General features: G+C 46.2%; 1 protein-coding gene across 4 annotated transcripts in view; it reads right to left on the minus strand.

Annotated features, from left to right (window-relative positions):
• The window catches only part of ccdc120a (coiled-coil domain containing 120a), a 32,416-nt gene extending 13,399 nt beyond the window's left edge, over positions 1-19,017 (minus strand). For 2 of the 4 annotated variants that reach the window (XM_051426697.1, XM_051426695.1), the window contains exon 1: positions 4,153-4,363. Coding sequence is in view for 1 of the 4 variants with exons in the window: in XM_051426696.1 (XP_051282656.1) it covers positions 6,249-6,263 (15 nt within the window). In the remaining 3 variants the exon portion in view is untranslated. Of the gene's footprint in view, positions 1-4,152; positions 4,364-6,248; positions 6,301-18,649 lie in introns of those variants that run through there. The other 2 variants (XM_051426693.1, XM_051426696.1) reach the window with 2 other exon arrangements.
• Between the last annotated feature and the right edge of the window lie 2,489 nt (positions 19,018-21,506).

Raw genomic sequence — 21,506 nt, forward strand, 5'->3', positions numbered from 1 at the left:
ACAGAGTCCAACACAGAGTCCACAACACAGAGTCCAACACAGAGTCCAACACAGAGTCCACAACACAGAGTCCAACACAGAGTCCACAACACAGAGTCCAAAGTCAAAGCTAACATTTCTGCTAAGCTAGTGGAACATATTGGCTGTGTCTCATTCCGCCTACTTGCACACTTCAAACACTTAGTTTTAAGTATATAGTGTAGATAACACAAAAAGTCAGTGCACTGAAAGTATCCGGATGACCCCCTGAAAACGGTCAAAAAATTCAGTATGGAATGATGGACCCTACTCGCACTGAAGGGATGCCATCTTGACTACAAAGCGGAAGGGAAGGGGCCAGGGACGTCGGCAAGTTTTTAAAAATTTGAAATAATGAAATAATGACCAGCCGAGGCAGCCGGAGCTGCGACGACAAGTTCGACACCTCAAGCGTATAAATGTAAGTAATGGTGGTAATACGATACAATATCGATTTTTCAACTCCAAAGATCGATTTTTTTTAAGGATCATGATTCATGTTTAGACGCGTTGTGAATACAGTATGACTTCCGTACCTCCACTTCAGTAGATGGCGCCGAAGAGCAACTCTGCTGTGCGCATGTATTTCTGTATTAGAGAGAGTGGCTGAGGACTTTCCAAAATGGCTATCAAAATAACAACGCCTCCGCAGTGTAAAGCCGACGTTTGGAAGCACTTTGGCTTCCAAATTAAAAAATATAGTAAGAACAACGAGTTGGATAAAGATAATGCCGTTTGTAAGCCTTGTCTCGCTGCCGTGAAATATTAACTTGCGAGTTCACCTAGCAAGACACCACTCCGAGAGTACTCTCAGAGTACACCGAGCTAAACGGGGGGGGGGGCACGTACAACTCGCAAAAGTTGCTGCGCCCATATTAAGATGTATTTTCTTTGTATTTGTACTACGTTGGTCGTTTTAATGTCGATTTTAAATGCTCTTACAAACTTGTTTACATTGCTGCTTTAGTCCGGTCACCAATATATGCATTACACGGTGTTGCTGTGAGTTCAATACAATGTAAAGTTTTGTTTTCGAGCTGGTTTGCTAAATAGGCTAATGTAGCTAACAATAACACTAGCCTGCCACTCTCCCTGGAGGCCCCTGGTTGCCCCTGGTGGCCCCTGGTGGCCCCTGGTTCTTGCCAATACTCACCCCTACATTGTACTGTTGTCTAATGCATCACTTACATGTCCCTCACTGACTGAAGCCGACATAATTATTTGGCGAGTTAAGTAGGCGACGTAGTTTCCACATGCTGTGAACTGAGTGGTAAATGAACATGCAGAAAAATGTTTGTAACAAAAGCCGGCATATATTTTTGGCGGGCTGGAAAATCGCGGTCATGTGTGTTGCGTTTGTTGCGTTTGTCGGGTTCGTCACGCTCATCCCGCTCGTCATTTCCTGTAAGTGTTCTAACATAGGTGTTCCTTTTGGGACAATACTAACCATCGACAGTGGCACTACGGCAGTAAGTGGTCAGTGCACATTAGCAGTGTACTGACGGAAGTATGCGGAATGAGACACAGCCAACGTCTGATTGTGCTGTTGATAACGTTAGCTTGCTTTGCTAACTGACTGCAAGCTTACATTATCCAGCTGATTCTGAATGCAGTTAATTTATGATTATATTCATTATAAATTCATCTGTAAATCATTTATTCCACTAATTAATTAATTGATCAGTTGTCATCAGTTGGTCCATAAAATGTCCTCAAATATCTTTTGTCCACAAAGACATTCACACTGTGTGTATTATTTATATCAATGATCTTATTTACGCTGATTCATTTCATAGTTTAACTGACTCAGCTGCTCTAATTAATCCCAACGCAGAGAAAATAATGAGTTTAATAATTAAAGATTAATGAGACAACACACACACACACACACACACAGTCACACACACACACCTAATGTTGTGACAAATGTCCTCCTGTTTCTGCTCCTCACCACTTTCTTTCATCCTCCACCTCTCCTCTTCCTCCCCATCTGCCATTCCTCCTCCTCCTCCTCCTCCTCCTCCTCTTCCTCCCCCTCTCCTCTCTCCTGCCACATTCCTGCTGACTCTTCGTGTTCAGACCTGCAGTTTGTGTCTCCAGCAGCTTCAACCATCAGTCTGTGAACTGATCTCAGGTCAGATTATTGCACTAATGAGGAAGATTCTGGCTACTGTCAGTTTGATTGATGAAGGTTAAATAAAATGTTATTTTAATTGTAGTTTTATAAAAGAACTTCCTGTCTTTCATTTTGGATTTTTTTCTCCTTATATAGTTTATTTGTTTACATTATTGTTATTTTATGTTTGCTTTCCTCTTGTTGAATTGAAGCTATTTGATGATGAAGAAGAAAGGGATGATGATGATGATGATGATGTTATTTGCATTAGTTGTTGTTTACTGCAGAGAGAAACATTTGGCCCTGCTGACTGTGTGTTGGTGTGATGGGGGAGGGGTGTTACTCTCACCTCCTCTTCCTCTCAGGTGATGAAGCTCTAAGAGAGAACAGCTGAAAAAACTCTGCTTCCTGTTTGCTTTTCTGTCTCAGACGATCAGTAAACATCATGTAAACAACAAACACACAGAAGAGTTCATCAACCAGAACCTTTCAAACATCATTTAACAAACACTCTGTTGAATATATATCTAGTTAGTCTGCAGCTTTTATACCGACTCTGTGTGTGTGTGTGTGTGTGTGTGTGTGTGTGTGTGTGTGTGTGTGTGTGTGTGTGTGTTAGCCCACTGGAGAAGCTAACACCATTAGCCTATCAGAGAAGCTGCAGTTACTTCATCAACAAACAAATACAACAAGCTAACCATTAGCAGCATGTGACAGCTGAAATGATGAAACTTTAAGATACTGTGTTTCTGAGATATGACAGAAATATCATCAGACAGCCCCCAACCTAACATGAGTTGGTTAGTGGTTAGCAGTTAGCAGTTACCTGCTCTGAATGGATGCCTGTTGCTGAGCTCCTGTTGTTCTCTGTGGGATAAAATAGTGTTGTACAGCCGGGCTCAATAAGATCGATGTGTCAGTAATAAACTATGAGTGAGGTGGAAACCCAGAGCCAGCGTGGGTGTGAACCAAGAAACACAGACCCAGACTGTGATCCCGTACCAACAGTGAGGATCCACATCAGCCACTGGATCTACAGCTTCAGTCACTAACGCTACAGACCACACACTGTACACACTGTAACACACACTGTACACACACACTGTACACACACACTGTACACACACTGTACACACACACTGTACACACACTGTACACACACTGTACACACACACTGTACACACACTGTACACACACACTGTACACACACTGTACACACACACTGTACACACACTGTACACACACACTGTAATATACACTGTATACACACACAGTGTAACACACACTAACACACTGTAACACACACTGCAACACACTGTACACACACTGTACACACATTATAACACACTGTAGCACACACTGTAACACATTATAACACACTGTACACACACTGTAACACACACTGTACACACACACTGTAACACATTGTAACACACTGTAACACACACTGTACACACACTGTACACACAGTGCAACACACACTGTAATACACAGTGCAACACACACTGTAATACACAGTGTAACACACACTGTACACACACTGTAACACATTGTAACACACTGTACACACACTGTAACACACACTGTACACACACACACACTGTAACACATTGTAACACACTGTACACACACTGTACACACACACACACTGTAACACATTGTAACACACTGTACACACACTGTAACACACACTGTACACACACTGTAATACACAGTGTAACACACACTGTACACACACACTGTAACACATTGTAACACACTGTACACACACTGTACCACACACTGTAACACACACTGTAACACATTGTAACACACTGTAACACACACTGTAACACACTGTAACACACACTGTAACACATTGTAACACACTGTAACACACTGTAACACACACTGTACACACACTGTACACACACACTGTACACACACTATGTACACACACTGTACACACACACTGTACACACACACTGTACACACACACTGTACACAAAGTTAAATCTGAACCAGAACAAGTTAAATACCTTCACAGCTTGAACCACCCTCTCTGTCCCCCCAGAGACATCAGGGACTGCAGGAGGACTCAGATCCACAATAAAACTGAACTCAGTCTAGTCTCTGGTCTCTGGTCTCCTCTGAGCTCCTCCTCTCTGACTGTGCTTATCACTTCCTCTACAGAACTTCAAAACAAAATACACTCTTTCTTTCTATGTTTGTAATAATAAAGTAATAATGCAGATTAACATACAAATATACAAACAACATATCTGGACACAATTCTGACTTTTATTAATATCACATATATTACATATTTATACCAGATGATACAGAGTCAAATATGTTATTTAAACACATTTATATCTAAAAATACAGTAATTTCTCTATGTTATATTTAGATTTTATTTACTATATTAATATATACATTAACAATATAAATCCTATTAATTTAAATATCTATAATAGTTCATGCTCACTGATCACATACAGATTAACATGAACATTAAAATTCCTTTTCCTGTCTGTTTCTGTTTTGCTTTTATTTTGGAAGGTCCTGTTACCCTGCATCCTCTCTGTCTGTCTCTCTGTCCACCTGTCTCTCTCTCTGCACTGCTTTTATTCTTTAAACTAAAAAACTAAAAACTCCTGGTTCACTACAGAATCCCCCTTCCCCACCCACAATAGCCCTCCCCACACACGCACACACAAACAATAGCCCCCCCTCCCCCCCCCCGATCATTCACATTCAAACAGCTCCTGCTGTTTTTATCTGTTTCACATTCAGTAGCAGGGAACTCTGGGAAAACTATCCCATTGATGAGACCAACAGGAAGCTGTGAGTGGGCAGCAATGCTACATTATGGTAACATGCTACATTATGTTAGAATGCTACATTATGTTAGAATGCTACATTATGTTAGAATGCTACATTATGGTAACATGCTACATTATGTTAGAATGCTACATTATGGTAACATGCTACATTATGTTAACATGCTACATTATGTTAGAATGCTACATTATGTTAGTATGCTACATTATGTTAACATGTTACATTATGTTAGAATGCTACATTATGGTAACATGCTACATTATGTTAGAATGCTACATTATGGTAACATGCTACATTATGTTAGAATGCTACATTATGTTAGTATGCTACATTATGTTAACATGTTACATTATGTTAGAATGCTACATTATGTTAACATGCTACATTATGTTAGAATGCTACATTATGTTAACATGCTACATTATGTTAGAATGCTACATTATGTTAGTATGCTACATTATGTTAACATGTTACATTATGTTAGAATGCTACATTATGGTAACATGCTACATTATGTTAGAATGCTACATTATGGTAACATGCTACATTATGTTAGAATGCTACATTATGGTAACATGCTACATTATGTTAACATGCTACATTATGTTAGAATGCTACATTATGTTAGTATGCTACATTATGTTAACATGCTACATTATGTTAGAATGCTACATTATGGTAACATGCTACATTATGTTAGAATGCTACATTATGTTAGAATGCTACATTATGTTAGAATGCTACATTATGGTAACATGCTACATTATGTTAGAATGCTACATTATGGTAACATGCTACATTATGTTAGAATGCTACATTATGGTAACATGCTACATTATGTTAGAATGCTACATTATGTTAGAATGCTACATTATGTTAGAATGCTACATTATGGTAACATGCTACATTATGGTAACATGCTACATTAAATGGTAACATGCTACATTATGGTAACATGCTACATTATGTTAGAATGCTACATTATGTTAGAATGCTACATTATGGTAACATGCTACATTATGTTAGAATGCTACATTATGGTAACATGCTACATTATGTTAGAATGCTACATTATGGTAACATGCTACATTATGGTAACATGCTACATTATGTTAGAATGCTACATTATGTTAGAATGCTACATTATGGTAACATGCTACATTATGGTAACATGCTACATTAAATGGTAAATGGAGCTGTACTTATAGTTTCCTTTGTAGTCTTCCGACCACACAAAGTGCTTTTACACACATTCACTCAGCGATGGAAAGTCCATTGAACAGAAACTACCTCATTCATAGACATTCGTGGAGCAATTCCGGGTTCAGTATCTCGCTCAAGGATGCTTTGACGTGTGGCAGCAGGAGCTGGGCATTGAACCAACAACCTTCCGATTAAAGGACGACCTGCTCTTCCTCTGAGCCACAGCCGCCCTCGTCTTAGAGTCTATGAGAATGTTAGCGTGGAGGCTCTCAGTGGAAAGTGAGGTGTGACTCTCCGGAGTTGGATGGTTGTGGTTTATGGGGACATGTGGAGGATTATGGGGACGTGTGGTTTAACTGGTCCGTGGGAACGCAGCATTAGTCAGCAGCGACCAATCAGAGAAGCCGCTGAGAGCTGGCTTTTAATTCAGGACGAGAGAGTAGTCATTAAACAGAGAGAGAGAGAGAGAGAGAGATAACTACCAGCTTCAGACAGAGAGGAACTCTGTAATCACTGATTTATTTTAAAGAACTCTGAGGAGTTAGCTCAGAGTTAGCTCTGGTCCGTCTGTTGTCTGACTGCTCCCTGTTGCTCCCTGTTGCCCCCTGTTGCCCCCTGTTGCTCCTTGTTGCCCCCTGTTGCCCCCTGTTGCTCCTTGTTCCTCCCTGTTGCCCCCTGTTGCTCCCTGTTGCTCCTTGTTGCCCCCTGTTGCCCCCTGTTGCCCCCTGTTGCTCCTTGTTGCCCCCTGTTGCCCCCTGTTGCTCCCTGTTGCTCCTTGTTGCCCCCTGTTGCCCCTTGTTGCCCCCTGTTGCTCCCTGTTGCTCCTTGTTGCTCCTTGTTGCTCCCTGTTGCCCCCTGTTGCCCCCTGTTGCTCCCTGTTGCTCCTTGTTGCCCCCTGTTGCTCCCTGTTTCCCCTGTTGCCCCCTGTTGCTCCCTGTTGCTCCCTGTTGCTCCCTGTTGCCCCCTGTTGCTCCTTGTTGCTCCCTGTTGCTCCTTGTTGCTCCTTGTTGCTCCCTGTTGCCCCCTGTTGCTCCCTGTTGCTCCCGGTTGCCCCCTGTTGCTCCTTGTTGCCCCCTGTTGCTCCCTGTTGCCCCCTGTTGCTCCTTGTTGCCCCCCTGTTGCCCCCTGTTGCTCCTTGTTCCTCCCTGTTGCCCCCTGTTGCTCCTTGTTCCTCCCTGTTGCCCCCTGTTGCTCCTTGTTCCTCCCTGTTGCCCCCTGTTGCCCCCTGTTGCTCCCTGTTGCCCCCTGTTGCTCCTTGTTTCCCCTTGTTGCTCCCTGTTGCTCCCTGTTGCTCCTTGTTGCCCCCTGTTGCTCCTTGTTTCCCCTTGTTGCTCCCTGTTGCTCCTTGTTGCCCCCTGTTGCTCCTTTTTGCCCCCTGTTGCTCCCTGTTGCCCCCTGTTGCTCCTTGTTGCCCCCTGTTGCCCCCTGTTGCTCCTTGCTGCCCCCTGTTGCTCCCTGTTGCTCCTTGTTGCCCCCTGTTGCCCCCTGTTGCTCCTTGTTGCCCCCTGTTGCTCCCTGTTGCTCCTTGTTGCTCCTTGTTGCCCCCTGTTGCTCCTTGTTGCCCCCTGTTGCTCCCTGTTGCTCCTTGTTGCTCCTTGTTGCCCCCTGTTGCTCCTTGTTGCCCCCTGTTGCTCCCTGTTGCTCCTTGTTTCCCCTTGTTGCTCCCTGTTGCTCCTTGTTGCCCCCTGTTGCTCCTTTTTGCCCCCTGTTGCTCCCTGTTGCCCCCTGTTGCCCCCTGTTGCTCCTTGTTGCCCCCTGTTGCCCCCTGTTGCTCCCTGTTGCCCCCTGTTGCTCCTTGTTGCCCCCTGTTGCCCCCTGTTGCTCCTTGTTGCCCCCTGTTGCTCCCTGTTGCCCCCTGTTGCCCCCTGTTGCTCCTTGTTTCCCCTTGTTGCTCCCTGTTGCTCCTTGTTGCCCCCTGTTGCTCCTTTTTGCCCCCTGTTGCTCCCTGTTGCCCCCTGTTGCTCCTTGTTGCCCCCTGTTGCTCCTTGTTGCCCCCTGTTGCTCCCTGTTGCTCCTTGTTGCCCCCTGTTGCTCCCTGTTGCTCCTTGTTGCCCCCTGTTGCTCCTTGTTGCCCCCTGTTGCTCCCTGTTGCTCCTTGTTGCTCCTTGTTGCTCCTTGTTGCCCCCTGTTGCTCCTTGTTGCCCCCTGTTGCCCCCTGTTGCTCCTTGTTGCCCCCTGTTGCTCCTTGTTGCTCCTTGTTGCCCCCTGTTGCCCCCTGTTGCTCCTTGTTGCCCCCTGTTGCTCCCTGTTGCTCCTTGTTGCTCCTTGTTGCCCCCTGTTGCTCCTTGTTGCCCCCCTGTTGCTCCCTGTTGCTCCTTGTTGCCCCCTGTTGCTCCTTGTTGCCCCCCTGTTGCTCCCTGTTGCTCCTTGTTTCCCCTTGTTGCTCCCTGTTGCTCCTTGTTGCCCCCTGTTGCTCCTTGTTGCCCCCTGTTGCCCCCTGTTGCTCCCTTGTTGCCCCCTGTTGCCCCCTGTTGCTCCCTGTTGCTCCTTGTTGCCCCCTGTTGCTCCTTGTTGCTCCTTGTTGCTCCCTGTTGCCCCCTGTTGCTCCTTGTTGCCCCCTGTTGCTCCCTGTTGCTCCCTGTTGCTCCCTGTTTCCCCTGTTGCCCCCTGTTGCTCCCTGTTGCTCCCTGTTGCTCCCGGTTGCCCCCTGTTGCTCCTTGTTGCCCCCTGTTGCTCCTTGTTGCCCCCTGTTGCCCCCTGTTGCTCCCTGTTGCTCCCGGTTGCCCCCTGTTGCTCCTTGTTGCCCCCTGTTGCCCCCTGTTGCTCCCTGTTGCTCCTTGTTGCCCCCTGTTGCTCCTTGTTGCCCCCTGTTGCTCCCTGTTGCTCCTTGTTGCTCCTTGTTGCTCCTTGTTGCCCCCTGTTGCTCCTTGTTGCCCCCTGTTGCCCCCTGTTGCTCCTTGTTGCCCCCTGTTGCTCCTTGTTGCTCCTTGTTGCCCCCTGTTGCCCCCTGTTGCTCCTTGTTGCCCCCTGTTGCTCCCTGTTGCTCCTTGTTGCTCCTTGTTGCCCCCTGTTGCTCCTTGTTGCCCCCTGTTGCTCCCTGTTGCTCCTTGTTGCCCCCTGTTGCTCCTTGTTGCCCCCTGTTGCTCCCTGTTGCTCCTTGTTTCCCCTTGTTGCTCCCTGTTGCTCCTTGTTGCCCCCTGTTGCTCCTTGTTGCCCCCTGTTGCCCCCTGTTGCTCCTTGTTGCCCCCTGTTGCTCCCTGTTGCCCCCTGTTGCTCCTTGTTGCCCCCTGTTGCTCCCTGTTGCTCCCTGTTGCTCCCTGTTTCCCCCTGTTGCCCCCTGTTGCTCCCTGTTGCTCCCTGTTGCTCCCGGTTGCCCCCTGTTGCTCCTTGTTGCCCCCTGTTGCTCCCTTGTTGCCCCCTGTTGCCCCCTGTTGCTCCCTGTTGCTCCCGGTTGCCCCCTGTTGCTCCTTGTTGCCCCCTGTTGCTCCCTGTTGCCCCCTGTTGCTCCTTGTTGCCCCCTGTTGCCCCCTGTTGCTCCTTGTTCCTCCCTGTTGCCCCCTGTTGCTCCTTGTTCCTCCCTGTTGCCCCCTGTTGCTCCTTGTTCCTCCCTGTTGCCCCCTGTTGCCCCCTGTTGCTCCTTGTTGCCCCCTGTTGCTCCTTTTTGCCCCCTGTTGCCCCCTGTTGCCCCCTGTTGCTCCCTGTTGCCCCCTGTTGCTCCTTGTTGCCCCCTGTTGCCCCCTGTTGCTCCTTGTTGCCCCCTGTTGCCCCCTGTTGCTCCCTGTTGCCCCCTGTTGCCCCCTGTTGCTCCTTGTTTCCCCCTGTTGCTCCTTGTTGCCCCCTGTTGCTCCTTTTTGCCCCCTGTTGCTCCCTGTTGCCCCCTGTTGCTCCTTGTTGCCCCCTGTTGCTCCTTGTTGCCCCCTGTTGCTCCCTGTTGCTCCTTGTTGCCCCCTGTTGCTCCCTGTTGCTCCTTGTTGCCCCCTGTTGCTCCTTGTTGCCCCCTGTTGCTCCCTGTTGCTCCTTGTTGCTCCTTGTTGCCCCCTGTTGCTCCTTGTTGCCCCCTGTTGCCCCCTGTTGCTCCTTGTTGCCCCCTGTTGCTCCTTGTTGCTCCCTGTTGCCCCCTGTTGCTCCTTGTTGCCCCCTGTTGCCCCCTGTTGCTCCTTGTTCCTCCCTGTTGCCCCCTGTTGCTCCTTGTTCCTCCCTGTTGCCCCCTGTTGCTCCTTGTTCCTCCCTGTTGCCCCCTGTTGCCCCCCTGTTGCTCCCTGTTGCCCCCTGTTGCTCCTTGTTTCCCCTTGTTGCTCCCTGTTGCTCCCTGTTGCTCCTTGTTGCCCCCTGTTGCTCCTTGTTTCCCCTTGTTGCTCCCTGTTGCTCCTTGTTGCCCCCTGTTGCTCCTTTTGCCCCCTGTTGCTCCCTGTTGCCCCCTGTTGCTCCTTGTTGCCCCCTGTTGCCCCCTGTTGCTCCTTGCTGCCCCCCTGTTGCTCCCTGTTGCTCCTTGTTGCCCCCTGTTGCCCCCTGTTGCTCCTTGTTGCCCCCTGTTGCTCCCTGTTGCTCCTTGTTGCTCCTTGTTGCCCCCTGTTGCTCCTTGTTGCCCCCTGTTGCTCCCTGTTGCTCCTTGTTGCTCCTTGTTGCCCCCTGTTGCTCCTTGTTACCCCCTGTTGCTCCCTGTTGCTCCTTGTTTCCCCTTGTTGCTCCCTGTTGCTCCTTGTTGCCCCCTGTTGCTCCTTTTTGCCCCCTGTTGCTCCCTGTTGCCCCCTGTTGCCCCCTGTTGCTCCCTTGTTGCCCCCTGTTGCCCCCCTGTTGCTCCCTGTTGCCCCCTGTTGCTCCTTGTTGCCCCCTGTTGCCCCCTGTTGCTCCTTGTTGCCCCCTGTTGCCCCCTGTTGCTCCCTGTTGCCCCCTGTTGCCCCCCTGTTGCTCCTTGTTTCCCCTTGTTGCTCCCTGTTGCTCCTTGTTGCCCCCTGTTGCTCCTTTTTGCCCCCTGTTGCTCCCTGTTGCCCCCTGTTGCTCCTTGTTGCCCCCTGTTGCTCCTTGTTGCCCCCTGTTGCTCCCTGTTGCTCCTTGTTGCCCCCTGTTGCTCCCTGTTGCTCCTTGTTGCCCCCTGTTGCTCCTTGTTGCCCCCTGTTGCTCCCTGTTGCTCCTTGTTGCTCCTTGTTGCTCCTTGTTGCCCCCTGTTGCTCCTTGTTGCCCCCTGTTGCCCCCTGTTGCTCCTTGTTGCCCCCTGTTGCTCCTTGTTGCTCCTTGTTGCCCCCTGTTGCCCCCTGTTGCTCCTTGTTGCCCCCTGTTGCTCCCTGTTGCTCCTTGTTGCTCCTTGTTGCCCCCTGTTGCTCCTTGTTGCCCCCCTGTTGCTCCCTGTTGCTCCTTGTTGCCCCCTGTTGCTCCTTGTTGCCCCCTGTTGCTCCCTGTTGCTCCTTGTTTCCCCTTGTTGCTCCCTGTTGCTCCTTGTTGCCCCCTGTTGCTCCTTGTTGCCCCCTGTTGCCCCCTGTTGCTCCTTGTTGCCCCCTGTTGCCCCCTGTTGCTCCCTGTTGCTCCTTGTTGCCCCCTGTTGCCCCTTGTTGCCCCCTGTTGCTCCCTGTTGCTCCTTGTTGCTCCTTGTTGCTCCCTGTTGCCCCCTGTTGCTCCTTGTTGCCCCCTGTTGCTCCCTGTTGCTCCCTGTTGCTCCCTGTTTCCCCCTGTTGCCCCCTGTTGCTCCCTGTTGCTCCCTGTTGCTCCCGGTTGCCCCCTGTTGCTCCTTGTTGCCCCCTGTTGCTCCTTGTTGCCCCCTGTTGCCCCCCTGTTGCTCCCTGTTGCTCCCGGTTGCCCCCTGTTGCTCCTTGTTGCCCCCTGTTGCTCCCTGTTGCCCCCTGTTGCTCCTTGTTGCCCCCTGTTGCCCCCTGTTGCTCCTTGTTCCTCCCTGTTGCCCCCTGTTGCTCCTTGTTCCTCCCTGTTGCCCCCTGTTGCTCCTTGTTCCTCCCTGTTGCCCCCTGTTGCCCCCCTGTTGCTCCTTGTTGCCCCCTGTTGCTCCTTTTGCCCCCTGTTGCCCCCTGTTGCCCCCTGTTGCTCCCTGTTGCCCCCTGTTGCTCCTTGTTGCCCCCCTGTTGCCCCCTGTTGCTCCTTGTTGCCCCCTGTTGCCCCCTGTTGCTCCCTGTTGCCCCCTGTTGCCCCCTGTTGCTCCTTGTTTCCCCCTGTTGCTCCTTGTTGCCCCCCTGTTGCTCCTTTTTGCCCCCTGTTGCTCCCTGTTGCCCCCTGTTGCTCCTTGTTGCCCCCTGTTGCTCCTTGTTGCCCCCTGTTGCTCCCTGTTGCTCCTTGTTGCCCCCTGTTGCTCCCTGTTGCTCCTTGTTGCCCCCTGTTGCTCCTTGTTGCCCCCTGTTGCTCCCTGTTGCTCCTTGTTGCCCCCTGTTGCTCCTTGTTGCCCCCTGTTGCCCCCTGTTGCTCCCTTGTTGCCCCCTGTTGCTCCTTGTTGCTCCTTGTTGCCCCCTGTTGCTCCTTGTTGCCCCCTGTTGCTCCCTGTTGCTCCTTGTTTCCCCTTGTTGCTCCTTGTTGCCCCCTGTTGCTCCCTTTTGCCCCCTGTTGCTCCCTGTTGCCCCCTGTTGCCCCCTGTTGCTCCTTGTTGCCCCCTGTTGCCCCCTGTTGCTCCTTGTTGCCCCCTGTTGCTCCTTGTTGCTCCTTGTTGCCCCCTGTTGCTCCTTGTTGCCCCCTGTTGCTCCCTGTTGCTCCTTGTTTCCCCTTGTTGCTCCTTGTTGCCCCCTGTTGCTCCTTTTTGCCCCCTGTTGCTCCCTGTTGCCCCCTGTTGCCCCCCTGTTGCTCCTTGTTGCCCCCCTGTTGCTCCTTGTTGCCCCCTGTTGCTCCCTGTTGCCCCCTGTTGCCCCCTGTTGCTCCTTGTTGGCACTACACACATTGAACTGGATCCAGCCTGTAAATAGAGTAGACTGAGAGTGTGTGTGTGTGTGTTACTGTGTGTGTGTGTGTGTGTGTGTGTGTGTGTGTGTGTGTGTGTGTGTGTGTGTGTGTTACTGTGTGTGTGTGTGTTACTGTGTGTTACTGTGTGTGTGTGTGTGTGTGTGTTACTGTGTGTTACTGTGTGTGTTACTGTGTGTTACTGTGTGTGTGTGTGTGTTACTGTATGTGTGTGTGTTACTGTGTGTGTGTGTGTGTGTGTGTGTGTTACTGTGTGTTACTGTGTGTGTGTGTTACTTGTGTGTGTGTGTGTGTGTGTGTGTGTGTGTGTGTTACTGTGTGTGTGTGTGTGTGTGTTACTGTGTGTGTGTGTGTGTGTGTTGTGTGTTACTGTGTGTGTGTGTGTGTGTGTGTATGTTACTGTGTGTTACGTGTGTGTGTGTGTGTATGTTACTGTGTGTTACTGTGTGTGTGTGTGTGTGTGTTACTGTGTGTTACTGTGTGTGTTACTGTGTGTTACTGTGTGTTACTGTGTGTGTGTATGTTACTGTGTGTCACTTGTGTGTGTGTGTGTGTGTGTGTGTGTGTGTGTTACTGTGTGTGTGTGTGTGTGTGTGTGTGTGTTACTGTGTGTGTGTGTGTGTGTGTGTATGTTACTGTGTGTTTGTGTGTGTGTGTGTGTGTGTGTGTGTGTGTTACTGTGTGTTACTGTGTGTTACTGTGTGTTACTGTGTGTGTGTGTGTGTGTGTGTTACTGTGTGTTACTGTGTGTTACTGTGTGTGTGTGTGTGTGTGTGTGTGTGTGTGTTACTGTGTGTTTTGTGTGTGTGTGTTACTGTGTGTGTGTGTGTTACTGTGTGTTACTGTGTGTTACTGTGTGTGTGTTACTGTGTGTGTGTGTGTGTGTGTGTGTTACTGTGTGTTACTGTGTGTGTGTGTGTGTGTTACTGTGTGTTACTGTGTGTTACTGTGTGTGTGTGTGTGTGTGTGTGTGTTACTGTGTGTGTGTGTGTGTGTGTGTGTGTGTGTTACTGTGTGTTACTGTGTGTTACTGTGTGTGTGTGTGTGTGTGTTACTGTGTGTTACTGTCTGTGTGTGTGTTACTGTGTGTTACTGTGTGTGTGTGTGTGTGTGTGTGTTACTGTGTGTTACTGTGTGTGTGTGTGTGTGTGTGTGTGTGTTACTGTGTGTTACTGTGTGTTACTGTGTGTTACTGTGTGTGTGTGTGTGTGTGTGTGTGTTACTGTGTGTTACTGTGTGTTACTGTGTGTGTGTGTGTGGGGAGGATGAATGTAGGTCAGCAGATTCTCCGCATGGCAACAATGCAGAGAATCATGACTCTGAATACTTGCATCTGATTGGTCGAAAGCTCCACGCAGGCAGCCAATAACCTTTCAACCCCCGGGGCGCTTAATGTGTGTGTGTGTGTGTTACAGTGGGTGTGTGTGTGTGTGTGTGTGTGTGTGTGTGTGTGTGTGTGTGTTACAGTGGGTGTGTGTGTGTGTGTGTGTGTGTGTGTGTGTGTGTGTGTGTGTGTTACAGTGGGTGTGTGTGTGTGTGTGTGTGTGTGTGTGTGTGTGTGTGTGTTACAGTGGGTGTGTGTGTGGCAATAATGGAGACATCACAGACACACAGTGGGCGGAGTCACAAACAGGAAGTCACAGGTGAGAGAGACCTGGACCAGGAATGAACTACAGGTCCCAGAGTGCACTGCTGTGGCGAACCGTCCAATCTAAGAGCTGCAGACTCTGTTGCTGAGCAGCAGAATATGATGTAAGTGTGACATCAGTGCTCTGGATGGAGGTGTCTCCATAGCAACAGCTGCTGAGGCTCATGGGTACTGTAGTGAGTTCCACCCACAGAACTGAGACCAGATAAGAAAAGAACACGATTCAAACTGGATTTCTGATCATAATGAGGACTTTTACTTTGAAATCCTGAGATCAGTGGCTTCCTGCCCTCCACTGCTGGGAACCCTGTTGGATTACAACCTCTGGGCGTCCATTGTTCCTCCTGTGAATGATTTCCCACACATAATTTGTTAGCAGGAGCAGCTAGCAGGAGCAGCTAGCAGGAGCTGTTACAGGGTCAATGAAGCCATTTTCTGCTGTCTGGGAAACGTTAACACAACCAATCATTCTGTGCAACTCTGTGTGCCGAGCTTTAAAACAATCACTGTAGTTTCCTGTGATGTCACCAAGGATTGCACTGTCACTGGAACACTTTCAGTTTTAAATTCTATACACTATTTACACACACACTCTTTCTGCTATTTTCACTTTCTCCTAAAACATCTCAACATACTCCAACTACCCAATGTTTGTATTCAGCATTTATCTAACACATCATACAGAAACACACTAACTCCTATAGGCCAGTCCCGCCCACTGAAACCTGCCAGTCTACCTCACTGTCAGACGTTGTTGTTGTCTGCAAGAACCAACACAGAAGTCTTCATCCACTGCACCATCTGAGGAAGAGACTCATGCCAGACTAAATATATTAGTCCCCTCTTCCTCCCACTGCTAATGAATGAATGAGAGTCTATACTGCAGTCAGCCACCAGGGGGAGATAGAGAGAGAGTCTATACTGCAGTCAGCCACCAGGGGGAGATAGAGAGAGAGTCTATACTGCAGTCAGCCACCAGGAGGAGATAGAGAGAGAGTCTATACTGCAGTCAGCCACCAGGGGGAGATAGAGAGAGAGTCTATACTGCAGTCAGCCACCAGGGGGAGATAGAGAGAGTCTGTACTGCAGTCAGTCACCAGGGGGAGGTAGAGAGAGAGAGAGAGAGTCTATACTGCAGTCAGTCACCAGGGGGAGAGAGAGAGAGAGAGAGAGAGAGTCTATACTGCAGTCAGCCACCAGGGGGAGATAGAGAGAGTCTGTACTGCAGTCAGTAGACCCTGTCTGGACCAATCAGCAGCCTCCGTGTGTCCACTAGAGGCTCCAGCAGTGAACCTGTGCAGGACGTCACGAGACTAGGGACTGTTTTAATTACACAGTGTGTGATGCTGACCAGTGTTTCCACAGTAACTGTAACTCCTGCTGACAGTGAACAGCAGAGTATCATCAGCATAATGGAGGATAAACTTTACTGCCTTCCTTTATAACTTTGTGGAGTGGGACCATGTATGTACGGAGAAAAAGGCAAAGGTCCAAGAATTGACCCATGTGGAACCTCCTGAGAAAATCCAAGATGGTGACGGCCAGAGCAGACCACATTGAGCTTCACAACGACTTTCCATAAACCGGGGGCGACACACAGGTCCTAATGCGGACCAGGTCAGGACCAGGTAACAATATAGCTACGTGTCAAACTTCAGGAATAATTTTCTCAGCGACGTCGTTGTGCAACTTCGATTAGCACCCAGTAGCTAAAGTTCAGAACTACTAACTATTGATCAGTATCAATAACAGTAACTGATCAATAACCCCAAACAGTGAACTCAATAACTGCAGGAAGTTTGATCACACTGTAACCAATAACAATAATAATAATAATAATAAACCTTGTGATCAATAATAATAATAATAATAATATACATTGTGATCAATAATAATAATAATAATAATATACATTGTGATCAATAATAATAATAATAATAATAATAATATACATTGTGATCAATAATAATAATAATAATAAACATTGTGATCAATAATAATAATAATAATAATATACATTGTGATCAATAATAATAATAATTATAATAATAATATACCTTGTGATCAATAATAATAATAATTATAATAATATACATTGTGATCAATAATAATAATAATTATAATAATAATATACCTTGTGATCAATAATAATAATAATTATAATAATATACCTTGTGATCAATAATAATAATAATAATAATAATAATATACATTGTGATCAATAATTATAATAATATACCTTGTGATCAATAATAATAATAATAATAATAATAATAATATACATTGTGATCAATAATTATAATAATATACCTTGTGATCAATAATAATAATAATAATAATAATAATACACATTGTGATCAATAATTATAATAATATACCTTGATCAATAATAATAATATACATTGTGATCAATAATTATAATAATATACCTTGATCAATAATAATAATAATAATAATAACATACATTGTGATCAATAATTATAATAATATACCTTGATCAATAATAATAATAATAATAACATACATTGTGATGTAGTGTTCACAGCTTCAATATGAATATAAATTTTAAAAACAATAAAACAGTAAAGTCAGTCTCATTATAAAGCTTCAACAAATCTTTTAAGTTTTTATTTTTAACTTAATGAACTGATAATTAATGAACTGATAATTAATGAACTGATAATTATTGAACTGATAATTATTGAACTGATAATTAATGAACTGATAATTAATGAACTGATAATTATTGAACTGATAATTAATGAACTGATAATTAATGAACTGATAATTAATGAACTGATAATTATTGAACTGATAATTATTGAACTGATAATTATTGAACTGATAATTAATGAACTGATAATTATTGAACCGATTATTAATGAACTGATTATTAATGAACCGATCATTTTGTGATGAAGCTGATCTGGAGTCAGTGGATCACAGGTTCACCCTGACAAGGAAGTAGTTACTGTTATTGATCAATAGAATATGAAATACAGTTTATTGATACAAGAAAGAGGAAGCAGTCAGTGGCAGACGAGGCGTTCAGGGTCACTTCTGACTGCTGTTGTTTCCGATGGTAGAGCCTTCATGTACCAGAATGCATTGCGCCCACTGAGCAAGCTAAAGTTAGCTACTAGGTGCTCTGGTTTTATTGATCTTATATTAACAGTTTGGATTCAATCTGATCAGATTAGATCATTTATTGATTATATTTTATATATTCTCTTTAATAGTCTTTAATCACTCTCAAAGTATTAATTTGAAATCTCTTCGTCACCATGGAAACAGACCATGTAACAACGATCCTGGTTGCAAACAAGAAAACAGATAATATGAAGCTTTAATTCAATTCAGTTTCTATCTTATAGATCAGATTATTGATCAATTAATAGAAAAAATCTGAATCAGAAATTCAAAAGAGACTTCCTGTTTCATCAGTAAACAGGAGAGAAAGTCTCACCTACTGATCAATATCCTCTAGCTGATCAATACTGAACATTTAATAAAGCAGAACACACACACACACACACACACACACACACAGGCACGTGGCGCTGGGTGGGGACCGCCATAATAATAACAACGCTGATAATCGATAATATATCGATAGAAATGACGTCATATATTCATCATCAAACGTTCGGATTCCGTTACGTCAAAACTGAAGTTTTCTATCTGTGTTGGATCCATTGCAACAAGATTAAAATCCACCAAACTGCAGCCAGATGTGACCCGTTTCTGCGTCAGAAGAACAGGATACCAGATTCAATAACTGAGATATTTCTCTCATCAATAACTCCTCTGATCATTGATGAACGACAGTCGGTGCATTAACTGTGAGTTAAAGAGCAGCTCGCGGGAGTTCGGGCAGGAGACTGATCTTTGTTCTCCCCGCTGAGCACTGCAGCAGAGGAGCGGAGCAACCTTAAAATCACCAACTTTTAAATGGAGTCTGGTGTGCGGGAGGGACCAGTACGCTATGTTTGTGATGGTTTCTGGGACCTACCTGGACCCCCCTGCGGTCCTGGACCACCTGCCGGTCTCCGTCCTCTGACGCTTCACTTCCGGCGGGGATCCGATCTGCCGCCGGTCGCTCACATGATCCGGAACCAGTCCGGTCCAGAACCCGCAGCTGATTGTCTCCCGCTGCGGCTCGCGCTCCGCACCGCGCGCTCTCACATCAGGTGTGATCGATGACGCTGATTGATTGATTGATTGATTGATGACGCCACTGTCGCCTCGTGCAGCCGCTCCGGGATCAGCGCGGCCGCGGACGCTGATCAATCATCGCGGATCGATGCTGTGATCAGAAGAAGGCTCGCTGCTCTTCATCCTCCTCCTCCTCCTCCTCCTCCTCCTCACCGATACGGCAGCAGCTCACTGCACGAGCTCAATCAGCACGCCAGCGCGCTCACAACGCTGCGGGCACGCGCACGTTTCTGTGCGCACACAGACTCACAATGTGGAGATCGATCGATAATTAATAATAATAATAATAATAATAATAATAATAATATATTTTATTTATAAGCGCTTTTCTAGATACTCAAAGACACTTTACATAAAGACATAAAAGCAGCAAAACAACATCAAATAGTGAAACACTACAAACACATTCTCAATTCAATTCAGTTTTATTTGTATAGCGCCAATTCATAACAGAAGTTATCTCAGGACACTTTTCAAATAGAGCAGGTCTAGACCGAACTCTTTATAACATTAATTACAGAGACCCAACAGTACCACCATGAGCAAGACCTTGGAGACAAGGGCAAGGAAACACTGCCTGTTAAAAGGCAGAAACCTAGGACAGATCCTCCGGCTCTAGGTGGGTGGTCGTCTGTCTCGACCAGTTGGGGTAGAGAGAGAGACAGAGAGAGAGAGAGAGAGAGAGAGAGAGAGAGCGAGAGACAGACAGACAGACAGACAGACAGACAGACAGGTGCACAGCAACAACAGTATTGACAATGGCAATCTAGCAGGACCATGGCAGGAGGCTCCACCAGGATCCATGAGAACCTGCGAGACGAGAAAGCACAAGAACTCCGGGGAAGAAGTGAAGTTAGTAACATGCATTAATGGGACATGAATGAGTGCAGAAAGAGAGAGAGAGGAAGAGAGGAGCTCAGTGCATCATGGGAAATCCCCCGATAGTCTAGGCCTATAGCAGCATAACTAAGGGATGGTTCAGGACTCACCTGATCCAGCCCTAACTATAAGCTTTATCAAAGAGGAATGTCTTAAGCCTACTCTTGAATGTGGTGAGGGTGTCTGCCTCCCGAACCACAACTGGAAGCTGGTTCCACAGGAGAGGAGCTTGGTAACTGAAGGCTCTGGCTCCTGTTCTACTTTTAGAGACTATAGGAACCACAAGTAGCCCAGCATTCAGAGAACGTAGTGTTCTAGAGGGGTAATAGGGTACTATGAGCTCTTTAAGATATGAAGGGGCCTGACCATGAAGAGCTTTATAGGTGAGGAGGAGGATTTTAAATGCTATTCTACATTTTACAGGAAGCCAATGCAGAGTAGCTAGTACAGGAGAGATGTGATCTCTTTTTCTAGTTCCTGTCAGTACTCGTGCTGCAGCGTTCTGAATTAATTGGAGCGTTTTAATGGACTTATTGGGGCAACCTGATAATAAAGAGTTGCATTAATCCAGCCTTGAAGTAACAAATGCATGGATTAGTTTTTCTGCATCTGTCTGTGATAGTATGTGTCTAATTTTTCTAATATTACGTAAATGAAAGAAGGCGGTCCTAGAGGTTTGCTTTATGTGGGAGTTAAATGACAAATCCTGATCAAAGATAACTCCAAGATTCCTGACAGTGGTGCTAGAGGCCAAGTTAATGCCATCTAGAGTAACTATATCTTTAGACAGTGAGTCTCTAAGGTTTTTGGGGCCAAGAACAAGAATTTTTTCTAGTTTAACATCAGAAAATTGCAGGTCATCCAGGATTTTATGTCCTTAAGACATGTTCGTAATTTAGATATTTTATTAATTTCATTGGGTTTGATTGATAGATATAACTGCGTATCATCTGCATAACAGTGAAAGTTAATGGAGTGATTCCTAATAATGTTGCCTAAAGGGAGCATATATAAAGTAAATAGTATTGGTCCAAGTACAGAACCTTGTGGAACTCCATGACTAACTGTAGTATTTATTGAAGATTCATCGTTAACATGTACAAACTGAGAACGATCTGATAAGTATGACCTAAACCAGCTTAGTGCGATTCCTTTAATGCCAATTTGATGCTCAAGTCTCTGTAAAGGAATATTATGGTCAATGGTGTCAAATGCAGCACTAAGATCTAATAATACAAGTACAGAGACAAGTCCATTGTCAGAAGCAATCAGAAGGTCATTATTAACTTTAACCAGAGCTGTCTCTGTGCTATGATGAACTCTAAATCCTGACTGAAAATCCTCAAATAAACTATTGTTATGTAGAAAGTCACACAACTCTTTGGCGACTACTTTCTCCAGAATCTTAGAGAGGAAGGGGAGGTTAGAAATCGGTCTATAGTTGGCTAAAACCCCTGGGTCAAGAGTGGACTTTTTAAGAAGGGGTTTAATTACAGCTACTTTAAAGGACTGTGGTACATATCCTGATAATAAAGAAAGATTAATCATATCCAGTAAAGAAGTGCCAATTAAGGGAACAACTTCTTTAAGCAGCCTAGTTGGGATCGGGTCCAATAGACAGGTTGATGGCTTCGATGAAGAAATGATTGAAGTTAACTGATGAAGATCGATAGCAGAGAAACAGTCTAAATATATATCTAAGTTTACATTGGCAGAAGTCCCTGAACTTGGAGAGCCACTGATAACTGTTGATGGCAGTTGGTGATTAATTTTCT

This window comes from Dicentrarchus labrax, unplaced genomic scaffold (genome assembly GCF_905237075.1).
Source record: "Dicentrarchus labrax unplaced genomic scaffold, dlabrax2021, whole genome shotgun sequence".
Taxonomy (NCBI): domain Eukaryota; kingdom Metazoa; phylum Chordata; class Actinopteri; family Moronidae; genus Dicentrarchus; species Dicentrarchus labrax.